Source organism: Columba livia, chromosome 1 (assembly GCF_036013475.1).
Source record: "Columba livia isolate bColLiv1 breed racing homer chromosome 1, bColLiv1.pat.W.v2, whole genome shotgun sequence".
Taxonomy (NCBI): domain Eukaryota; kingdom Metazoa; phylum Chordata; class Aves; order Columbiformes; family Columbidae; genus Columba; species Columba livia.
Genome location: NC_088602.1, coordinates 64,964,480 through 64,986,793, shown reverse-complemented (window position 1 = coordinate 64,986,793; position 22,314 = coordinate 64,964,480). Strand labels below are relative to the sequence as shown.

At 42.4% G+C, this 22,314-nt stretch overlaps 2 protein-coding genes across 7 annotated transcripts in view; one reads left to right on the top strand and one right to left on the bottom strand.

The window, feature by feature from the left end:
* SEPTIN10 (septin 10) overlaps nt 1–17,220 on the bottom strand; it is a 33,266-nt gene extending 16,046 nt beyond the window's left edge. For 3 of the 6 annotated variants that reach the window (XM_065059713.1, XM_065059720.1, XM_065059730.1), the window contains exons 1-4: nt 16,497–17,220; nt 7,343–7,460; nt 6,189–6,384; nt 4,133–4,319 (exon numbers count right to left, since the gene is read on the bottom strand). In XM_065059713.1, the coding sequence (XP_064915785.1) occupies nt 4,133–4,319; nt 6,189–6,384; nt 7,343–7,460; nt 16,497–17,021 (1,026 nt within the window). In that variant the 5' untranslated portion in view covers nt 17,022–17,220. Of the gene's footprint in view, nt 1–4,132; nt 4,320–4,717; nt 4,780–6,188; nt 6,385–7,342; nt 7,461–16,496 lie in introns of those variants that run through there. The other 3 variants (XM_065059740.1, XM_065059748.1, XM_065059750.1) reach the window with 3 other exon arrangements.
* A 75-nt stretch (nt 17,221–17,295) lies between these two features.
* On the top strand, nt 17,296–18,434 carry SOWAHC (sosondowah ankyrin repeat domain family member C). The gene is made up of 2 exons (XM_065047741.1): nt 17,296–17,432; nt 17,525–18,434. Exons 1-2 carry the CDS (start codon nt 17,296–17,298, stop codon nt 18,432–18,434), a joined length of 1,047 nt encoding a protein of 348 aa, XP_064903813.1.
* The last annotated feature ends 3,880 nt before the right edge of the window (nt 18,435–22,314 follow it).

Sequence of the window (22,314 nt, the reverse complement as noted above, 5' to 3'; positions counted from 1 at the left end):
CACTGGGAGACATTGTTCAGGTGTTAAATGAAAGCTGTCAGTTTAAATAAACAAAGAAAAGGAAGCTGGCTACTAAACCCCACCTACCCCAAGCCTCTTCCTTGGGTTCCTTTCAGCTACAACATTTTGTTCACCTTAGCACTGCAGCAAAGAGTTTCTCAGGTATCTGCTGCAAGCAGAGGACTAACAAAGACTGAAACATCTTGCTTACCAGTCTTCACACTAATTATTCAGAACTCAAAATTTAGTTCTACTAAGGTAAACTGCCATATTTCCTAAAATAGTTACAACGGTAACTTAGGAAGGTAGTAGATGCCAATTTTTTCTTAAAAATACTATCACCACTCCCATTTTCCAGAACTAGATACAAAGAATTAATGCCAACGTCCAAATATTTTGAAAGTACAATACAAATAATTCTTCCAAATTTCAGAAGACAAGGATTTTACAGTTCCTTGATCATAGATGCAAAAAGGAAGGGGTGGGAGGGGGAAAACCCACACACATTCTTCTTATTTTTCTGAATATTCTGTCTGAGTGGAAATGCCTACACATGGAATTTCTAGAATGGATTCAAAACTTACTTTGTTAAATAAGTCTTCTCTCTTAAGCAAAATCTCCAAATGAAAAAACAAGCATGCCAGCTCCAAAGTACGTCTTCTAAGATTACCTTGTGATAGTCATTAATTGTGTAGCATGCACAATCTAAGCACATATGGGGTAAAATATCTAAAATCAAATAAAATGCTAGAATTTTTTTGTAACTGAGTTAATTGAAGATTATATAAACAATCTATTACAGCTAGGAGTAATACACAGTTTCAATCAAATCAGCTGAGGGACATCGATCTAGGTTTTCTATCATACAGCTTTAAAAATGGATGGAACACAGAGTCCTTAGAATTACATTAACCCTTACTTTGTCTTTTCAACATCAAAGTTTTTCAAGCACTTGTTAATCAGGAGAGAATTTCTTAGTTAACGAATAGCAGAGAAAGACTACTGAGGAGACCAGTAACAAAAGAAAAGGAAAATCACCAGAAACTGTGATTACAGATATCAAAATTAATGTTAAATCACAACCATTGTATTAAAATTTAAAAGCAATACTACTTTGGCTTTATACAAGCCACCAAAAATAAAGTTCCCTTTGCTTAATCTTTTCAACAAAATTAGTTTCTGCTTGCAGCACCTAAGGATTACTTGAAAATTAATATGTCAGTACTTTCATCCAAGAATAACATTAATTGAAATCACAGATTTGTACTAACAAGAGACTTAAATTGTGCTGATTTGGATCACATGCAGATGTGCCCCAAGTCCCACTGCTCCCCGCTTTGCCTACTACTCCCTCAGAAACCAACTCCTTCCCAATCTCTTCCCCAGCTACAACTCCCACCGATTCCAAAAACGACTTTTGCTACAAAGCTATCGGCCATTAATACAGAATTGATTTAATCCCATGTAAATGTCTATACCTGCTATAAAGCCAACGGTCCTGCCCTTCCCCTTGCCTGCAGCTGCTCATTGCTGGGTAGAACTAAAATCTGTGCAGCTGTCCAAGGAGACACATCACTTTTCAGCTTGATCAGTTCCCTAACCAAGCAAATATCTTCAGCTTTCAGTTTAAATCAGCTCCCTCATCCAGGGAACTGGCTGCCCAAAACACTTAAGCATGCACAATGGGAAGAAGCAGCTGAGACTGTCTCATTCAATAACAATGCAGACTGACCATACAAAGGCACCAGGATAATCTTTATCCATCCACATCACTTCTATGTTTGCCAGCACCAAATTCAGGCCTTTGATCAGCTTTCTCCCTGAAATGCAGTGTCACTTCTCCTCCCATTAGAAAATACGCCATTACTCTAAATTAAGATTTTCATGTAACACCTTATAGCACCATGAAAACATCTGTTGCCCCTTTATGCTATAAAAAAGGAAAAAAATACGTATACTTGAAATTATTATTGGTTGATATCTTGGAGGCTCATTTAATGTGTATCTCTACGAATCAGTACCAAAATTTCCAAAAATTCTTTTTGAAGAAAGAAAAAAAAACCACTCAAACCCCAAAAGGTACATGTCATTTCCTGACTTAACAGTAATCTGTATATAATTCAACAAGAATGACTTAAAAATGCAGTTGCATTAGTTGAATAATCAGTAGTTCCCAGCAAGAAATCATACAGAAGATTCCCTTAATCTCTGAAAGAAACCTGGTCTGTAGTGATTCAGTCCTAAGCAAAACCACAGGATTTTCCAATGTCTAAAAGACAGATGCCAAATTCTTAGCTAGTCATCCAATTTATAAGCCGTAGAGAAAAATTAATTGTCCTCAGATATGCTTGCTTTTTTCTACCATAAATGAAAAGACAACATAGGATGACCCTATTCTATTCCAAGAATCCTCTTTGTCTCTGAGCTGTGTAACCTGCTCTTGTTGTATACCAAGCAGACCATAACAAAAGGATAACAGTGTAAACTCTGGTGGATACAGGAAGAAACTGAAGACAACTTTTGACAGAAACTTACACACTAGATGTAGGCATATTGCTTTACCACCTTTTCTTTATGGAATCATGTACTCAGTGAACATGCCCAGGGAGACCTACATCCTGAGAAATCCCAAGTTCTGAACTGCCACCAGGAGAATTCAGTACTAAAAGCATCACAAACACGTTCCACAATGAGATGGAAATAAAACTACAGTTTAAGTATATTTTGTGTGTGTGTGTGTATGTGAGTATGCGTATTTCTGTAGTAAGATCTGAAAGTAGAGGCCACTGCAAAGGATAAAATAACAAAGTTACCTGCCATTCATGTTCTCTCTGAGCCAAAGCAGAACCAAAAGTACTTAGAGTAGGTGGCTAGAAGCTAAAATTCCCCAAAGCAGAATTACTTTCCTTTCATCTGGATGGAAAAATATTTTCTCAGGATGCTGGGACTCCCATTTCATTTTCTTTTGGGAGAAACAGTGTTTTAAAAGGAGTTCAGTAAAGAGAGGGCACAACATCTCCAGCTTGAAACTCTGAATGAAACAATATGCTGCATGAAACTGTCCCGTTTTCTGCTATCAGGTATCTTTTAGCTATCAGTATGTATTACAGAGTCATTTCACTAACATTTTAATCTGGCATAAAGCAAAAGCCTAGCAGAAAGAAGTGACCCTGTTCTCCCCTGTCTTTGTCCCATCATACCTCCCCCTCACTTGCTCTGTGCTATTGAGAAAACTCAAAATACATTCACAAACAAAATTACAAAAATGCCAAATGTACTCAGCCATCGCAAATGTGGAATAGACAGCTGATTTGATCCTCATTGTCTTGAAGAAACATCTCACAAACAAGTAAATGCAGAAAGAAAATTTAGCAGGAGAGGCTCTAGTAAAGCACAAAGGAAAGGGCTACAGGAACGGCAAACACATTTCAGTTTTCCAATTTCTCAAAATTGCAATGAATTGAACCAAAACGATGTAAGGTTTCGTAAAATGGGTTAAACATTTAGCTTCATCCAGTTCACACAGGAAGAAATGTAAGAATTTAGAAAGTGAAAGTAATCACACAAGAAATTGCTATTTTTAAGCTTTCAAAACAAATCAAGATGTGAAGTTCAAAACACTAATGCAGCCTATCTTCGAAAAAGCCATGCTGGCAGGGTGTTCCCTTTGTGGTCCTTGCCTCTTCCGTTATCTGTAACAAAATCTTCACATTGCTGCGAAGCTCTTTCTTTGCCAAATTTCCAGCAGTCCCAAGACTCGATAATGAACTAGAAACAAGTTTTATTATAAATATTACCGCACTCATGAAAGGTACCCTATCCAATCACAATAAGATGTTAGTAGTTTAGTAAAGTAAATTTGGTGTGGTTCTAATTTTTTTGAAACCTCGTTGTCCTTCTTTTTGCACCGCTCGATAGATGTCTCTCTCATTTTGATTTGTAAATAAACAGGTGATGAACTGCAAGCTACTTGTGGAAACAGTTTATTCTGAACTTAAGTACACCGGTACCAAAAAAACACCCCAAAAACCAACCACCTGATATAGAACTGAAAGGACGTGGAGGATCTACAAGCTGCAAGATGCTTCAGAAACTAAAGACAAATTCTTAGAACTCTGTTCTGAAGTCTTACCTTGCTGTCTAGTCTTTTCATGGTTAACAAATCTAGGCTTTTTAGGGAATGGCCTGTAGGTGAAATGAAATAGAGGCAGACATGGATACGAGTATCATGGTAGCAAAATAAAGAACGTTTAACTTCCAGTTCTTCCTGGAGGTAGGCTTCAAATTGTGTATCTATATAATCCACTATTGGCCGATAGCTGTAAGAAATAAAATTTAACAACCAGAGATTAGCTACTCCTAAATAGAGCCAAAGTAAAAAAGGAATTCCTCTTGTATTGTTTGTGGATTTTTGCTTTACATGTCAAAAGGCTGCCCAAGTGTCTAGCCAGTACAGCAGAAACTTAAATGTACAAAGTAATCTTAATTTGTGAAAGGCTACGCAAAAACTAATTGTGCACCTGATACAGATAAAATATGTCCTAGCTACTAGTAGTGAAAAAAGCTACATAAAGTTAGTTATGATTACAACAGATTCTCCTAAGTGACGTTTTATAAATTTTGGTAATCAAGCTGTGTTACAGCAGAACTCTTAGATACAAGGAAGATACAAGAAACTCTTAGGGACAATACAAGCAAAGAAAGAACATGCAATTACCAGTACCAAGAAATAGGACCTCTTTTATCTTCTGAAGATGCGGTACTGTACATGAGAGAGCTCTTAAACAATAGACAAAAATTGAAAAGGAGGAATATTAGAGAATAAAGTAAATCTGATTTGCAGCAAATACTGTTTAAGTATACTTTATCCTTCTTAAAACCAGATTATAATCTGCTTTCTGACACAAAGCGTTGCCACATGTACAAGCAGCATGCCCTTATATTTCTGCTGCTACACAAAGTTTACAAACCAGACCAAATGCTATCAAAATTCAGAAGTAATTGCTATGCACAAAATTAAAAGAGGGACTAAAAGGCAGATTCTATCCCATACATCAAATCCTCTGCTATCTATACTAATATCTACTTGCATCTCATTCATCCAAGTCACTAGCTGTAGCTATTTCCCAGTCATGTCATAAGGCATAGCTGTCATGATAATCTTAATGTGACTCTCTAACCTTCGTTTGTAATTACTACCATTATTGTAATTACCACTCATGTAGCACAAAAGATTGCTAAAATTCTTTACAATTAAGGTGAAATATACAAAATCTGCTGAGGCAGTTCAATATTTTAAAACCTTCAATTCATAAAAGCAAAGACTCAAAAAACATTCTGAAAGACAATAGTGTGGTACCTCTACAACTTCTGATTAAGCTGTCCAACATAAAAAGCAAAGCTTTTCAGTAATCCACATGCTGCGCCTTCCAGTTTAACATCTTAAATATGTTCCAATAATATTGTTTAAAATTCTATAGATCTAACCTATATAATCTACAGTACCTTATAACCTGTTTGGTTGTTTCATTACCCTTCTCTCTGCCTTCCTCCGCCCCAAAAGAAACTCTAGTCACTATTGCACATTCCATTGACATACATTTATAAAAGATTATATTATTAAGAAAGGGGCAGAGTTAATCTGATTTTTCAAATCATTTCCTATATGAGAAGAATCACAGAATCTCAGAATCACCTGGCAGCATGCCATCCTGAGACCTCCCTGGGGACACTGGGGATCTTTTTGCTGCTTGCCCCTGCTCAGGGATCACAGAATGGTTGGGATTGGAAGGGACCTCTGGAGATCATCTAGTCCAACCCACCTGCTAAAGCAGGTTCACCCAGAGCAGATCACAGAAATGTGTCCAGGTGGGTTTTGAATGTCTCCACAGGAGACTCCACAACCTCTCTGGGCAGCCTGTTCCAGTGCTCTGGCACCCTCAAAGTAAAGAAGTTTCTCCTCATATCCAGATGGAACCTCCTCTGTTTGTCTGTGCCCATTGCCCCTCATCCTACTGCTGGGCACCACTGCCCAAGAAAATCATGTTTACTACAGCATACAGAGAAAACAGTTAAACAAATTTTTGGAGCATATATAAGTCAAATATTTACTACAAGGCCCAAAGAAAAATCAACTTGCAATTGGTGATCAAAACTTCTGCATACCAGGGCAACAAAAGGACACTTACTTATCTTCTTTGTTCATCTGGTCACCAAATCCCACTGTATTTACAATGGTCAGCTTCAAATGAACATTATTTTCCTGGAGTTCGTAAGTCTGGGCTCTAAGTCGTACACTTGGCAGAAAATGCGTTGACACAGGGTCATCAAAATCGGTGTTAAACAAACTGCTTATCAAGGTTGATTTCCCACTCCCAGTTTCCCCTAAAGTTAAACAGAAGGGTTGGGGAAGACATTTTGCACATCAAATAAATACCTACTAAACACAGAATGTGTTATCACAACTCAACGAATTTACACAAAAACTTGTCAACTGATTTCTCAGAGCACTAAATATCTTTTAGTGAATTTTTTCATCCTACAGATAAGAAAGAGTTACCTACTAATGAGTAATAAGCAAAACAGTCTCTTGACACTTTGGTTTCTTTAAAGATGTGAATTAATTTCCTACAGATTTTGAAAAGCTAAGCAACTAGCTGTGAAATCATGGGGCCCAACACAGGCACTTCATGAATAACAGTAAAATACTTGAGCAAACATTTGTAAGTACAGAAATACTTCATTAACACCACCTTGGAATTTTAGGAATTTTTCATCTGAAGCTCTTTGTTGCAGTAAAAACAAGAGTGTAGCCCAGTTTACTCAAAAGAATCCAGAAAGCTGTCCATAAATCAACAGAATCATAGAACCATAGAATCGTTTCAGTTGGAAGAGACCATCAGGATCATCAAGTCCAACCATAACCTAACGTAACTCTAGCACTAAACCATGTCCCTGAGTATCTTGTTTAAGCATCTTTTAAACACCTCCAGGACTGGTGACTCCACCACTTCCCTGGGCAGCCTGTTCCAATACCTGACAACACTTTCCAAGAAGAATTTTTTCCTAATATCCAATCTAAGCCTCCCCTGGCACAACTTGAGGCCATTAATAAATGCATGGCATCCATTTTCAACATTTTTTGTCTTCATATTGTTTATGAAAATAGTAAATATAAAAACAAACAATGGATACAAATAAGTAAAGTTGGGGGAAGGGGCAGAATTATAGTTCATGCTTAACATTAAAGAAAGAGTTTAATAATGCAACTAGATTTAAATTTCAGTCACTTCCTAAGGACAGGTATACTACTAAAGCCTTAAATAGCCCAGATACTACTTACCAATGCAAAGGATGTTGAAGCAGAAGCCCTGCTTGATGGATTTTTTAACCAGTTGATCAGGCAAACTAGCAAAACCAACATGCCCGGACAAGGATAAAGTTCGATAGCCATCATATTGCTACAGAAAAATTATTTAAAAATAAGTTAGTGAAGTGAGTGGCAAAGCATTTAGTAAAGGTAACAAAGGAACTGTACTAGTAAGCTAGAACTCATTCCTTATGATTTACATTGAACCAAGAAAAGTCTGAATAAAGATCTGTCAACTTTATTCCATTATTTGAGAAAACATACAAATTTACAGGACTATTTACAGGATCAAAGTGAAGTCCATGTTTTGGAAAAAAAAAATACAAACACAAATGAAATATCAACAAAATAAAGCAGATAAGTCCCACTGAAAATGCAAACCAAAAACTGTAGACAGAAAAGATCACAGTTCGTTTACTCTTAGAAATCACAGAATCACAGAATGTTAGGGATTGGAAGGGACCTCAAAAGATCATCCAGTCCAATCCCCCTGCCAGAGCAGGAAGACCTAGGTGGGGTTACACAGGAATGCGTCCAGGCAGGTTTTGAATGTCTCCAGAGAAGGAGACTCCACAAACCCCCTGGGCAGCCTGTTCCAGTGCTCTGGTACCCTCACTGAGAAGAAGTTTCTTCTCAAATTTAAGTGAAACCTCATGTGTTCCAGTTTGCACCCATTGCCCCTTGTCTTACCACTGGTTGTGAGAGAGCCTGGCTCCATTCTCGTGACACTCACCCTTTACATATTTATAAACATTAATGAGGTCACCCCTCAGTCTTCTCTTCTCCAAGCTAAAGAGACCCAGCTCCCTCAGCCTTTCCTCATAAGGGAGGTGCTCCCCTCCCTTGATCATCTTTGTTGCCCTACACTGGACTCTCTCCAGCAGTTCCCTGTCCTTCTTGAACTGAGGAGCCCAGAACTGGACACAATATTCCAGATGTGGTCTCACCAGGGCAGAGTAGAGGGGAAGGAGAACCTCTCTCGACCTACTAACCACCCCCCTTGTAATACACCCCAGGATGCCATTGGCCTTCCTGGCCACAATAGCACAGTGCTGCCTCATGGTCATCCTGCTGTCCACCAGGACCCCCAGGTCCCTTTCCCCTACGCTGCTCTCTAATAGGTCATTCCCCAACTTATGCTGGAACCTGAGGTTGCTCCTGTCCAGATGCAAGATTCTACACTTGCCCTTGTCATATTTCATTACATTTTTCCCCGCCCAACTCTCCAGCCTGTCCAGGTCTCGCTGGATGGCAGCACAGCCTTCTGGAGTGTCAGCCACTCCTCCCAGCTTGGTGTCATCAGCAAACTTGCTGACAGTGCACTCTAGCCCCTCATCCAAGTCATTTATGTAAAATAATACATTACCTACATACCAGAACTCTAAGAGATAATATTAGAAACATCTAGAGGAGCACATTCCTTTTCAAATGTCAGCTAGCAATCTAGCATTGTGACATCGAGACAATGGGCACATTAAAAATGCGTAAAAGGAAGTATGTTGGTTCATACAAATGAACTGTATTTTTAAACAAATATTCAATATCAAAACTATAAACAGTGACAGGTCCATGCTACTCTTTTTCTTATGTTTCCAATCCACATGGAACTGGAAACCACTACTGGTTCTCGGGAACATGTATACAGCAAACAGCAGGGAATTTTTTATTTAACACTTACAAGCCCATAAAAGTGCTAACTTCTATAACAGATATGCATGGCCAATTTAGGAATTCTTGTAGCTAAAAGGATGTGGACATTCCTGACAATAAATACTCATCCTCTTCTTGTTTTGATTAGTATTTCTTGTGTTGGACTACCAACTGTACTCTCGTTTTAGACTATTATTAACAGATAACTCCATTTTACACTAATATAATACGGCAAAATGCATCAACAAAGTGAACAGTTTAAAGAGAAGATACGACATCTTAGGGTTATAAAAAAATAATTGTTCATTCAAAGCATGTCTGAAAAAGAAATTTCTCAAGCTATTATACCACATGGAAATTACTAATAAAAAGCACTAAATAACACTGAAAACTGTCAGTATCCTGTCCATTTATAGACAGGTGTATCTGAGACAGAGCGGCAGCACATCTAACAACTATACTTACACAGTCTGATATTCACACCACCAGTGTAAGACAGTTCTAAAACAAAACATTAAGCCTCCACACCAAAAGCCAGCACAAGAGCCTCACCATAACTGCACAAAGGAGACTTTTCATCTTTGTGTCACCAGCCTCAATCCAAACTGTGCTGGGCTACCCTGCACAGCCATGTTACTCTACAAGAAAAAAAAAGTAGCAAAAACAACTTTATTTCCTTCCAGTCCACTTGGATTTCAGTGGAGAAACCACCAATACCCACAACCATACTGACCATTTCCAGAGGTCATCAGACTAACCATCACGTCACCCACAAGAAACTGTGTTAGGATTAAAAATCATTTAGCTGAGGAAACTGGTATTCCAGCTGTATTTGCTGTACAAAACGAAGGGCAGGCACAGGCGACTCCAGCCCTCAGAGACACGAATACCACTAATTCATTTTCTAAATGAAGAGATTAATTACTATTCAGCAATTAAACTCAAGAGTTTACAGTTTCTAAAAATTAAAATCAACAATGATTAGTTCTTCCACTGTTATATTAGTTGTTTATCACTGAAAATTTGCCCAAATTTCTGTGTGAAATAGAGGACAATGAGAAGTAATAACCATGCAAAACATGATGCCTTCTCTGTGCTTTGCTTAGAAAGCTAAGGTTATGCTTGTAACTCAACAGACATATGGCTGTATCACTACTTAAAAAATTGTATCAGATGTCCAAGACAGTTAATTTATTTCTAAGTTTCTCCCAAAGATGCTTCTTATGGATATGTACTGCAGTCAGGAAAGAGAGTGACAATTTCTGCATTAAATATTTATGCAATCACCAAGATATTCTGATACATCTCAAATTTGCTGCTATCTTAAGACAGCATATTTCATTTTTCTTCATTAAATAATTTAATTACACTACACAGTTATGAGTAAAAATTAAAACATTTTTTCATATAAAAGTACATGGCAAGTTCTAAGTCATTTCAGACACAAGCCAAAAAATTGACACAAGACAGGAAAGTCCTGGTGAATTGTAAAAACAGATTACAGAACTTGGTACTTAGAAGAACTTCTCAAATAGAGAAATGGTGTTTTGTGCACAGCTTTCATCAGCGCTGTCCTGAGGGAGGGAAGAAATATATCATCTTCACTTTGTGCATGCAGAGATGACACAAAGGTATTAGTTGAGACAACAAATGGAAAGACTAAGAGAGCAGGAACATGAATCTCACTGACCCCACATGTCACCTTAACCACAAGATCACTCTTTCTGTCAGAGGTAATAACACAGTAAACCAAAAAAACTAATCACCACCCCTCAAAACCTCAAAAACTCACATGGCTGAGTGTGACCCAACAATGAGAATGTCAGCAGGAGAACACACAGGATAGGGGAGAACAAGAATTTCAAGCAGAAATAATATTTATTAATATGATTCATGAGAACATGTTTTAATGTCTTGTCCTAAAGTTCTGGTTTTAAAGAGAAGATGGGCAAATGGAAGGATAGGGATAATTCAGAGTGTCGGAAAATATTTTTACAGAGAAACAGTACAGAAACATAGCCCATATATTTCAAGAAAATGGACAGAGTTGGCTTGATCACAGTAAATATGAGATTTCTGGAAGAAAAAATGCAGAATCTATTTCTATTTAAAACACATATATACTTTGTCTAAGGATTTTAACCGCTATTGAATTGTTCAGACAGTTGTCCTAAGACACAACGGAGTCTTCAGGAATCAGCTTCACCAAAAATGCTGCAATAAAAGCTCTTAATTTAAACTACAAAACTTTAAAGAAATATCGTGCAGCTCAACGTGAGGCAGCTTCAGTCTCACTAATTTAGAAGTCAAAATTCTTGCACGTTTATACTTCTGTTCTCCGTGCAACAAATGCTACGCGACTCAGAGCTACTTGTTCTCATTTGGAGACTTGTCTCCCTCCACCTTCTTACGGAAGAATTACTTCGTGAACCTGTTCCATCTGACATCAGTTGGCACATTCTCTTAATAGAAAAGGCAATAGCCTGTGTTTTTCCTTCTGAATTTTTCCAAGGGCATCATGTGCCTCTCCCTCAGTGCCAGCACCTCATACAGCTTCATTCTGTTGTGGTCTATCAAATACAGAGAAATTAAATCCCCAAAACTGACCACGGGATGCCCGCATTCTTAGTACTTTTCAAAGAAATAATACAGCATCCAGTAGAAAAACAAGTTACTATTGCATCGCCAGTTTAGAAAAATAGTGACAACTCAAAAATTAAGAAACATAAACCATACTGAAACCAATTAAGTCACCACCCTAGACAGTCTTTTCAGATTAGTATCCGTTAGATGGAGCAGCTAAACTATTCTTGAAGACAGCATCTCATCCAAACTTATTCAGTTAATAATTCAAAGCTCATAATCTAAATGCTACGAGAACTGTAATATTCCTGTAAATACTTCCAGTTCCACACTGCCTTCTCAGAACTCATAGTTTTATCAAAATAGCACAACATTTAGATAGCTTGAGATGGTCTAAATCACATCTCATTACTTCCCTCCCCACTTTTTTAAAGGGTTGGTAGAGTAGCTTTCACAGAACTGCATCTGGATTCCTGAAAATTCAGTTAATCAGTAATATTAGTTTATATAAAGTCCTCTTGCCCATTAAAAACAGCGTGCAAAGAAAAACCATCCCTGAGACAGAAGTAATATTTAAAAATAGTTTTTTTCTTGCAGAAACAAAAAGTCAGTTATCTTTTCAATTTGCCACCTATTGCAGACTACAACCGCACAACAACAGTGGCCTTTCCACAGCAAAGCTGGGTGTCAGACTACATGCATCTCTCTACACAAGCCTCCTGCAGAACCAGACTTGTAGTCCAGGCAAATAACTAGCTCACCACTCGGCTTGTAGAGAGGACTGAAATTTTCCCTCCAAAACCTGAAGAACAAAAACAATCGATGCTCCTGTGCTAGGGCAGGGGGTGAGGGTCCTGCTAGGCCCAGGTGGCTGCGCAGAGGCCCTCAGGAGGATGCCTAGGTGTCAGCCACGAGGACAGACAACAACAGGTTAATGTGCCCATGGGTGCTCCAAATGTGACTCTTTCAGAGCCTCGAGTTATCCACTGTCACCAACTGGTGTGGACATTCATTAAACCAGAAAATCTATATTAATCTTACAATAACAAAGTGCATTACTCTCTTATGGTCTTTCCTACTAAGCAAAGTTACACTTAATCCTGTAAATATCAATGTTGCTATTTCCCCCTCACACACAGGGTAAGTAGGAAACTAAACGGATTTTGGAAGATACTAGAAAAACACTTTCAGTTTTTGGGTAGTCAAAATGTAAAATGTAGATGTGTGGTGTAGGCATGCATACCATTGACACCTCTTGATGTTGGTATATGTGTGAGAGACAGAGAACAGATGGGATAAGTAGAGGGAAGAGAAAGGAAACTTAAGCAAAATAACACAGAAGGGAACAGAAAATATGGGAGGATGAGGCAGAAAAAAACACAAAGAATGATAAGTCCATGAAGATGCAGAGTAAGAAAGGAAATCTTTCAAAAATTACATGGAATTAATACATTCGTTTATTCTGTAAAATAAAAAGCAACACACAAGAGTCAAGTATGGAACAAAACATTTGGCCCAAAAGGTGTGTAGAAAAGAAAAAGTTTTGGCCAAAAGACAATTCAATGAAAATTTATGTGACAATTTCACTCACAGTCATCAGGTAATTTATTCAGACAGAAACAGTAGACAAGTTTTCAGGATTGGTCCAAACAGCTGAAGCCCAGGTTTCTTCCCTCATCTCTTTCAAATGACATGGCATTCTGCTGCACCAACTATTTTCCTTTTCTAGCCCACTTCAACACACAAGACAGCTGAAGTTGCCTCAAACTATAGGTCACCACAAGATTCCTTTCGTACATATATATATGGAGACACCTTGAAAGTTAAAAAAAAAATAAAAAGTTACATTTTTTCCTGTATTTTGAGGTATTTAGGAACAAAAACACAAGCAAGAGACTGCTACATCTCCAGTTGTGATGAGGTGATTTCAAAGACAGCAGCCTATTCATTTGTAAATGCCACTAAGGCCTCTCCACTAAAAGGCATTTAAGTAACTTGAAAATCTAGCACATGTAGTGCTTTTCCTCCATTACTGCCTATGGATTAATGTGGCAAGAGGCAGAAGGTGGGCAATCAAGACTTGATGACAGAGAAGAAACCAGTTCCTCACAGTCAGTACTCCACGTGCCAGGCAAGGGATGACAACAGCACTGGTTCAGATGAGACTGATCAGCTACTGCTACACAGAAGAAAGCGTTAGGCCTCTCTTGACCTGCGTGTTTTGAAGGAAGAAAAAAACAAAGAAATGGAATTCTGGTGCAGCGCTCTGAGATGACCTTGACAAAGAAAAATACTGTTATCAGTACTGATACGACAATCGTAGTCTCTTTTGGAGGATTTGTACCTCTCTGGCTCTGCTTGCTCAGCTGTGCTTGTTGCAGCTTTAGCACTGTGTTTCCTGAAGAGCAGCAAGTCATTCTTCACCCTTGACCACATCAGCCCCTTGTTGCTGATGTTCCTTGTCCAAATGAGAAAGCGATGCTTGGTCTTGAATGTGAGCATGGTGGTTGCTATCACAAGGCCTCTTTCACTGCAATAAGGAATTTTTTTTCCTCCTTTTTAATTAATCAGTTACGAGCACTGTGAGCTGTTGTATAGGGGCAATGGCTGCCAGAACTTCCCCAGAAGTTGTATTTTCAAAAAGCAGAAGTACTTGCATCTCGGACTTCCTGCAGTCTAATTGTAAACAGATTTACAGGACAGACTGCATTCTGAGAGTGATTTTACATCTCTTTTGCAAAACAACTGAACAACTACATTCCTTCTTAGAACGTAGTAAGAAACACTATACAGCATGTGTTAAACTAGGAAATATTATTTGATGTAATTATAAATATACTTTACACCATTACATTCACATCATTTTCACCTTTTACATATATAAGCCTAATACAAAATCACAGAACTATGTTATACGTCTGTTTTTATGGTATTCTCTGTGAAGTTTTCCATGTACGTCTTTCCCTTTCTTCCCTTACCATATCTATCTGCTTAGTGGACTCTCAATCCCACTTTCACTCACTTTTGCAGATTTACTGCATCCTTCCACACTCTTCACACGAACATTAACCAGCAAAATCATTTTGTATTGTTTCTCACACTTTGGCTCTTGAGTTTTTTTCTCTTGACATTTTTCCAGCTTCCCACAAGACCCAGCCTGTGAAGTATTGACGCTCCACCTCACTACATACATATAAACATGTATGAAAAGAGAAAGCTGGTATAAAGTTAATGCATTGCGCTACCTTATACTGCAGTTGCAAAGGATTCATACAGGCCTTAAAGAGAGTATGTGTGAAAACGGAGGTCTCTGAGTGGAAGCCCCGAGAAGAAATCAAGGTGTCCTCAGCAGTCAAGACATAAGCAAGTGGGGAAAAGCAATATATGCAAGTGGATACAAGCAATAAATGAAGTTCTTTCAGTCTCGGCCTGAGTTTGGCCTGTGATGGTTCTAGCAATGGTCCAACAGATAACTCTTTCAAGACACAACCTCAAAGCAGCCCCTCCTGCTTCTGCTCCCACTCCCATGCGCTCCCTCAGGTGTCCCATTGAGAACCAGAGCAAAACATTGCCCTGGATGACCATCACTCCAAGGAAGGGAAAATTCACAAGACCAACAGTCATCTTCCATTTTTTCAGTTCACAGGACAGCTTCACACACAGCTCCACCAGCATAACTGAGGAGTAACAGCATGGTGGCAGGAATGAGCCAAGAATCACCAGATACACGTACTTTACCTTCCTGCAAAAGCAGCTAACTACACAGCTAGGGTGGAAGACTTTTCTAAAAATTCCTCTCCCTCCATGTTATTTCTAGAACCCATCTGTGCTTTGCATCACTGAGATGTAAAACACGGAAGAAAACTCAAGTCACAAATGAATCGATTTATTTTGTGTACAAAAGGGGAACTAATGTTCCAGCACTAACATGTGGATGGGTTCAATGTCTTCAAAAGCATAAAGCTGACAGCTTTGCCGCTATGCATAAGAATTTCTTCAGTAGAATCACAGAGTCATAGAATGCGCTCAGTTGGAAGGGACCCACAAGGATCATCGAGTCCAACTCCTGTCCCTGCACAGGACAACCCCACAGTTCACACCATGTGTCTGAGGGTGGTGTCCAGTCTCTTCTTGAACACTGTCAGGCTTGGGGCCGTGACACCTCCCTGGGGAGCCTGTTCCAGTGCTCCACCACCCTCTGGGGGAAGAACCTTTTCCTAATGTCCAACCTAAACCTCCTCTGGCACATCGTCCTGCCATTACCTTGGGTCCTGTCATTGGTCACTAAAGAGAAGAGATCAGCACCTGCCCCTCTTCCTCCCCTTGTGAGGAAGCTGTAGCCACCACGAGGTCTCCCCTCAGTCTCCTCCAGGCTGAACAAACCAAGTGACTTTAGCCGCTCCTCATATGGCTTCCTCTCCAAACCCTTCACCAACTTCGTAGTCCTAATAGCCAAGATTCAACTTACAACTTCAAAACACGATACACTATGGGAGCTCTAAGAAGGGCAATGCCTGAAAACAAAATCTTTCAGTAAGTTTTTTTTTTAAAGCGTGGCAACTCCAGGAACTAAATGGCAGGCGGAGACTTTACTTCTCCCGCTGGCCGCAGCCCCGCACCCCCGTTCCCCCACGCCACCCTGCCGGCCGCTCCCGCAGGGACCCCGGGACAACCCCCGGCCGCCCTTAGCGGAGGCAGCTTGGCACAAGCGGCACCGCCACCTCTCCGCACGGTGTAACCGCCCGCGGCGTTCTCCTTCTGGTGCAGGTGCTGCCGGAATCGTCACCTGCGCCGCGCCGGGGTGACACCTGCCACCAGGTGCCCCCAGCACAGCAGCGGTTAACGGCTAACGGCCGGCGGAGTTCCCCGCTCCCGCACCGCGGAGGGGACTCACCGGCTGCCAACCGCTATGGGAAGCGGCCATAGCCCCGCCTGGCGAGGCGGGGAGGGCGCTGCCGCTGAGGGGAGAGGGCGCGCACCCACCCGCGGCCGTGACGGGGCGCTGCCGGCCGCCGGGCACAGGCGGCGCCACTGCCGGGCGGGGCCGCGGCGGCCCCACGGGGGCGGGGAGGAGCGGGGCGGGGGTGCGGCGGCCGGCCCGCTGCCGCCGCTGAGACAGCAGCGCGTGGCGCGAGGCGGCCGCGCGGGCCCCTCCCGGCCGGAGGGTGGCGCGGCGGGGCCGGCGGCGCGGCAGTGATTGCCGGGGCGGCAGTGATTGCCGGGCATGCCGCCGCCGGGAGGAGGGGCTCGGGCAGGCAGCGGCTCCGCCGCGCCCGCAGCAGCAGCAGCAGCAGCGGGAGGAGCGGCGGCGCGACGCGATGGGGTAGGGGCGGTGATGGCGGAGCTGCAGCAGGAGTCGGTGGTGCGGTTCCTGGCGGAGCGGGGCGGGCGGGCGCGCAACGCGGAGTTGCTGGAGCATTTCCGGGACTGGCTGAACCCCTCAGACCCTGATCGCCGTACCGCCGCCCGCCAGCGCTTCAAGGAGGTGGTCAACGCCGTGGCCACCGTGCGCCAGGAGCCCGGCACCGGCGTCAAGTACGTGCACCTCCGCCGCCGTTACTGCGCCCCGGAGACCCCTGCCGCCGCCCTGACCCCCGGCGAAGAGGAGGCGGGGGCGGTGGGGGACAGCGCGGAACGGCCGAGCCCGCCGCCCTCCCCGCGGGCGAGCGCGGAGGAGCCGCCGCCGGGCGAGGATGCCGGCAGCCGCCCTCAGCTCGTGGAGCGCCGGCGTGAGCCGCCCCGGCCGAGCCCGGCGGCGGGCGGAGGCCAGCGGAGAGGCTCCCGGCGGGGGCCGCCGCCTGGGCGCGGCGGAGCCGGCGAGGAGGCTGCGGTAGCGGCGGGCCCGGGGCGGCCTCCGCCGTCGGAGGAGCCGGGGGCGGCGGAGGGCGCCCCCGGGGCCGCGGCGCAGGGCGGCGGCCGCAGGAGCCTGCGGGAGGCGGCGCGGGGCGGCTCGCCCCAGCTGAAGCGCGGAGCCCTCCCGGGGGGAACCCGCGGCCGTGGCGGCGGCGGCGACTCGGACAGCGCCTCGGTGGCCTCGTCCTCCGCCGAGGAGGAGGGGAGCACCACCGGTGCCGTGGCTCTGGACCCCCTGGAGCACGCCTGGATGCTATCGGCCTCGGACGGGCGGTGGGAGAGCCTGGAAGGGCTGCTAAGCTGTGAGCCGGCGCTGCTCTGCAAGCGGGACTTCATCACCGGCTTCACGGTGCTGCACTGGGCCGCCAAGCACGGGCGGCAGGAGCTGCTGGCCACGCTGGTCAACTTTGCCCAGCGGCACCAGCTGCCCGTGGACATCAACGCCCGCACCAGCGGCGGGCACACCGCCCTGCACATCGCAGCCATGCACGGCCACGCCGAAGTGGTGAAGCTGCTGGTGGGCGCCTACGACGCCGACGTGGACATCCGCGACTACAGCGGGCGCAAGGCTGCACAGTACCTGCACCAGGGCACATCAGGGGACATGCGGAGCCTGGTGGGGGCCCTGGAGGAAGAGGAGGAGGAGGAAGGGGCTGCCGGCAATGGGAGCGGGCGCTGGAGGCTCTCCAAGGTGTTGCCCTCCAACCTCATGAGCTACCGACTCCACCATCATCATCACAGCACTGGGGAGGAAGCTGAGGGTACCGAGGGGGCAGCGGTGCCAGGCAAGGGCAAGGAGATTACCAGAAAAGCCTCCAGCAGTGGGCGGATGAAGCCTCGGCTTAATAAGATCCGCTTCAGGACTCAGATCATCCACAACACACCCTCCTTTCGCGGTGACACTGAGGAAGAAGAGCATGAGGAGAAATCTCTGAAAGCATCATTCAGGCTCAGGCCGAAGTCCAATGTCTTTGGATAAGGCCAGAGAGTGGGAGGTTTGGGAGGTGGGCGCACGGACCAAAGTGCCCTAGGGTGTAGCGTGCAAGGTGAGGCAGGTACAAGTGGATGCTCATCTAGACTCATGCACTCCAGGGAGATATGTCCTGAGCATGTTGCTTTAACTCAGCTGAGTGGGGTCAGTGAGCCTAGTGCGTCAACGGGGCTCTGGAGGCTTACAGCTCGCAAGAGCAGCTGCTTCAGCTGGGCCCTGGGTGCTGAAATGAGAGGCAGCGGGTGCGTTGAGAAACGCTGGGGTGTTTGAAAGCTGTGCTCCTTTCTCTCTAAAGGCAGGCTGCGGGATCAGAAACCCGTGTTAGTGAATCTACTAGGATTAGCGAGTTGAGGGGGGGAAAGAAAAGTGCAAATGTTCTACTCTTATGTTATCAACTGGTACTATAAATCACTTACAAACAACTTGCTGTGTAAGAATAATTCCTCAGTAATATGCAAATATACTTTTAAGTTTCTCTTTAACAGCAATACCACCTGGCACAGTGTGGAGTTGGGTACCCAAAATGGGATGTTGTAGATAACGGTTTCCTGTTAGAATCCAAGTTTCAATCCAGCAAAGACTTCAGCCTATGTTGACTTTATTCTCTGAAAATTGCCTGATTTGACATAGTGAATATGTACATTAAAAAAAAAACAACTCGATTGCACTGCAAACAATGAATAAAGTGAATCATGCGCAGAAGTCTCTGCTGTCTGAGGTACTACAGAGCTTGCGTGTTGCTGTTAGAATACTAATACAAGGTAATGGAAGCAAAGAGTCTTTTTATATATTTGGTATCTGATATTTTGTCTTAGGCAAAGCAATTTTATTTTAATCACTGTGAATTCTCAAGTGCCAGACCTAGTGCAGTTCCAGTTATTAAGTCTGGTCAATTCTTGTTAATGTTGTTTGTGTTACTCACTGCATTTATAATAAGAAAATTGTGTTGTCTGTGTTACCTGTGAAAGTCATTCTCCTTTAGAAAAGAGCACAGACACCATTGCATGAAATCTTCATGAAACTCTAATATGGTCCTGTAATGTAATGTAATAGACACATGTCTGTGTTCAATGGTGTTTGAGTTCTTTTAAACTTGTTTTTCTAGAGGAGTGATAACAAGCGTTTGAACTGTTGTTTAACGACAAAGTAAGTCTTAATCTGATTGATGAGCCTATCCGCCTGCTAAAGCTTTCGGAAACCTTGAATCTTGTTTCTCTGCTTTAAAGGTAGTGATTCCAGTGAAATCTAGGAGTCAGATTTGTATCCAGACTCGGCTTTCCTTAGGAATGAGGTATTGAGCTGCCCCTGGATCCTGAATGCTGCTCAAGGTAGAAGCTCATCTGTGCTTAGTTCAGGTACAACCAATTTCAGTGCAACTTTTGCCAAAGCATGTTTTGAGTTGGCTTCCTCAGAATGCGTGTGCATGTCTGGCCAGTAACTAACCAAAAGTAGATAGGCTTTGACATGTTAAAATCCGCAGTTGAGACACTGATTAAATGCATGCCGCAAGCTCTAGAACACCTCACAGGGAAACTGCTGCTGGGAGTTGCGCACTTTCAAGGCAACAGCTGTCTGTAGCTGTTGCTGACGGCTTACGGTTTATGTAGCAACAGAGGAAGGGAGTGCTAGCCATTTATTGCTTTTGGACTTCCCATGCAGATAAACTACCAATTTCTGCTCTTTGTGTCAAAACCTAATAAATGACAGTATTTGCATAGACATGCAAGCAACGTTTAACTATTTCTGAGAAACATTACATGAAAAAAAGTTGAATCTCTGCATAGGTGCTGGTCATTCCTTTTGTGCAAAAAGACTAGAAATTATACAGAGGTTCAGCTTTAGTTTATAATTTATAAGCTGTATTATTATAGATTTCATGTGCCTTCATTTGGGGTTGGTTGCCACAAATGTGATGGATAAAATCAGTCTTGCAAAGCACCTTGTCTTTATATCTCTGGGACAGGACCAGAAATTTTCCCTCAGCCCTCCCCGTTTAAGATGTAAACTTGTACCACAAAGGGGTTTCTGAAAGGAGTGGGGGGAATCATACACATTATACTGTAGAGCTAATTATTTTGTAACAGAGAAGATAATTAAATACTTAAGTCTTAAACTGCCTTCATTCTGGAAGATAAATAGCTTTTTAGGCATCTGTAGAAAGGAAGTTTTCTGGCTGAACACTTGCAACATGAGCCCTCTTCAGCATGGTACATCTGAGTTGAGCATGTGTTCCATGCAACTACCTATGTCCAAACCTTATTAAAGTGACTTTCTGCTTTGGGAGTTTATAGTTGTTTCATATGAACTGTTGGGTAAAGCGTTTAGCTCTTCACATGCAAACAGCAAAGAATTGCACAAGAACACTGAGTCTTAGATCGCTCTTGGGGCCTGGGTAAATAACGTGAGGGTTTCGATGCTTTGGGATTTGGAATATAGCACACTTTGGATTTTAAAAGAGTAACTGGAACATAGTTTTATCTTGCATAATGCAGTAGAACTTGTGTAATTACTAAGAGAACTTGAAAAATGGTAAAAAGATGCCTCATTTATAACTCCTTATTTGAAGTATCGAAGTGAAACTGTTGTTCCGCTCATACTGTTTAGCTGTCAGTTAATGAAATTTCACTGTAATGGTCCAAAGGTCTTTGCAAGGTGATGTGCAACAGAGCAAACATCTCTAGTGTTTGAGATACACTGACGAATAGCTAGATAACCACTAGTGTCTGCGCTATGGGACTAAAGCACTTTGATTTCACATTATGACTTGTCACATTCCACATGGTTACTTTTTATAACATGAGCAAAAACTTGAGTTTTGTTTGGAGATAGGAAAGGCTCGATGCCCTGTTTCACATTATTTACAGTCTAAAGGTACTCTTGAGTCAAATATTTTGGATACATTGCCTAGAGAGATGTGAATTTGAAATAAAGTTGTATGGTACAGAAAACTGGAGCACTTACTGGTGTCTTTTTAATGGTACGCTTGAAGTTATTGAATGTGTTTGGTTTTTATGATGGTATGTAAGGCAGCAAGGCTGTAATGTAAACATTTGATATATTGTATCTTATGTTTTAAATATTTTAGAGGCCTGTAAGCCTGTCAGTTTTTATTAATACAACTTTCTATGGGTGTCTTTCTGAATGGTTATGAGTTAAGCATCTGTAAGCTTTAGTTTTACTGAAATAAAAAGAGCCCATGAATTGTTTATGCTTGGATTTACTTCTGTATGCTACATACTTAGGTGCTACTTGCATATGGTCTGTTAAAACTATGCACCATTTTGTCTTTTTTTTTTTTCTTTTAATCTTTAAGATGTCTGGTATCGTGTAACACTCTGAGACACGGAAAAAATACAGTTGAGTTGTTTGCAAGGCAGTAACATTTTTCTTTGGCAGTTACTCTCTAATAGCTCATGTCAAAGTAAATGAAGATGCATCCTTTTTTTTTTTCTTTTTGTAGAAAAGTATGTCTAAATAAGGGCCTGGGAGAGTGGCATTGCTTAACTTAAAATAGCATCCTGACCTTATTTCTGTGCAGCTAAATATCTCTGACTCTGGGAAGACTAATACTAGTTTTGTTCACTATGTAGAGGTCAATACCTAATTAAAAAAGGTTTAGGATTAAGGCTTTTTGTAATGTGTCTTAACTACAGCTGGCAGCTTCTCTAAAGGCAAGTTTCATTTCATTACCAGGCTGTGGGATTTGGTCTATCTAAACGTTCTTTGAAGCTGTTGCCTTACCAAAATATGTGTTAAAACTGGTAAACCTCATGCTGCCAGTAACTCGTCTGAGAGACATCCAGATCTGTGCTTATGCTGAAAAAAGGCTTGGCTTTTACTGTGCTGGTGGATCAGGATGCATGCATCT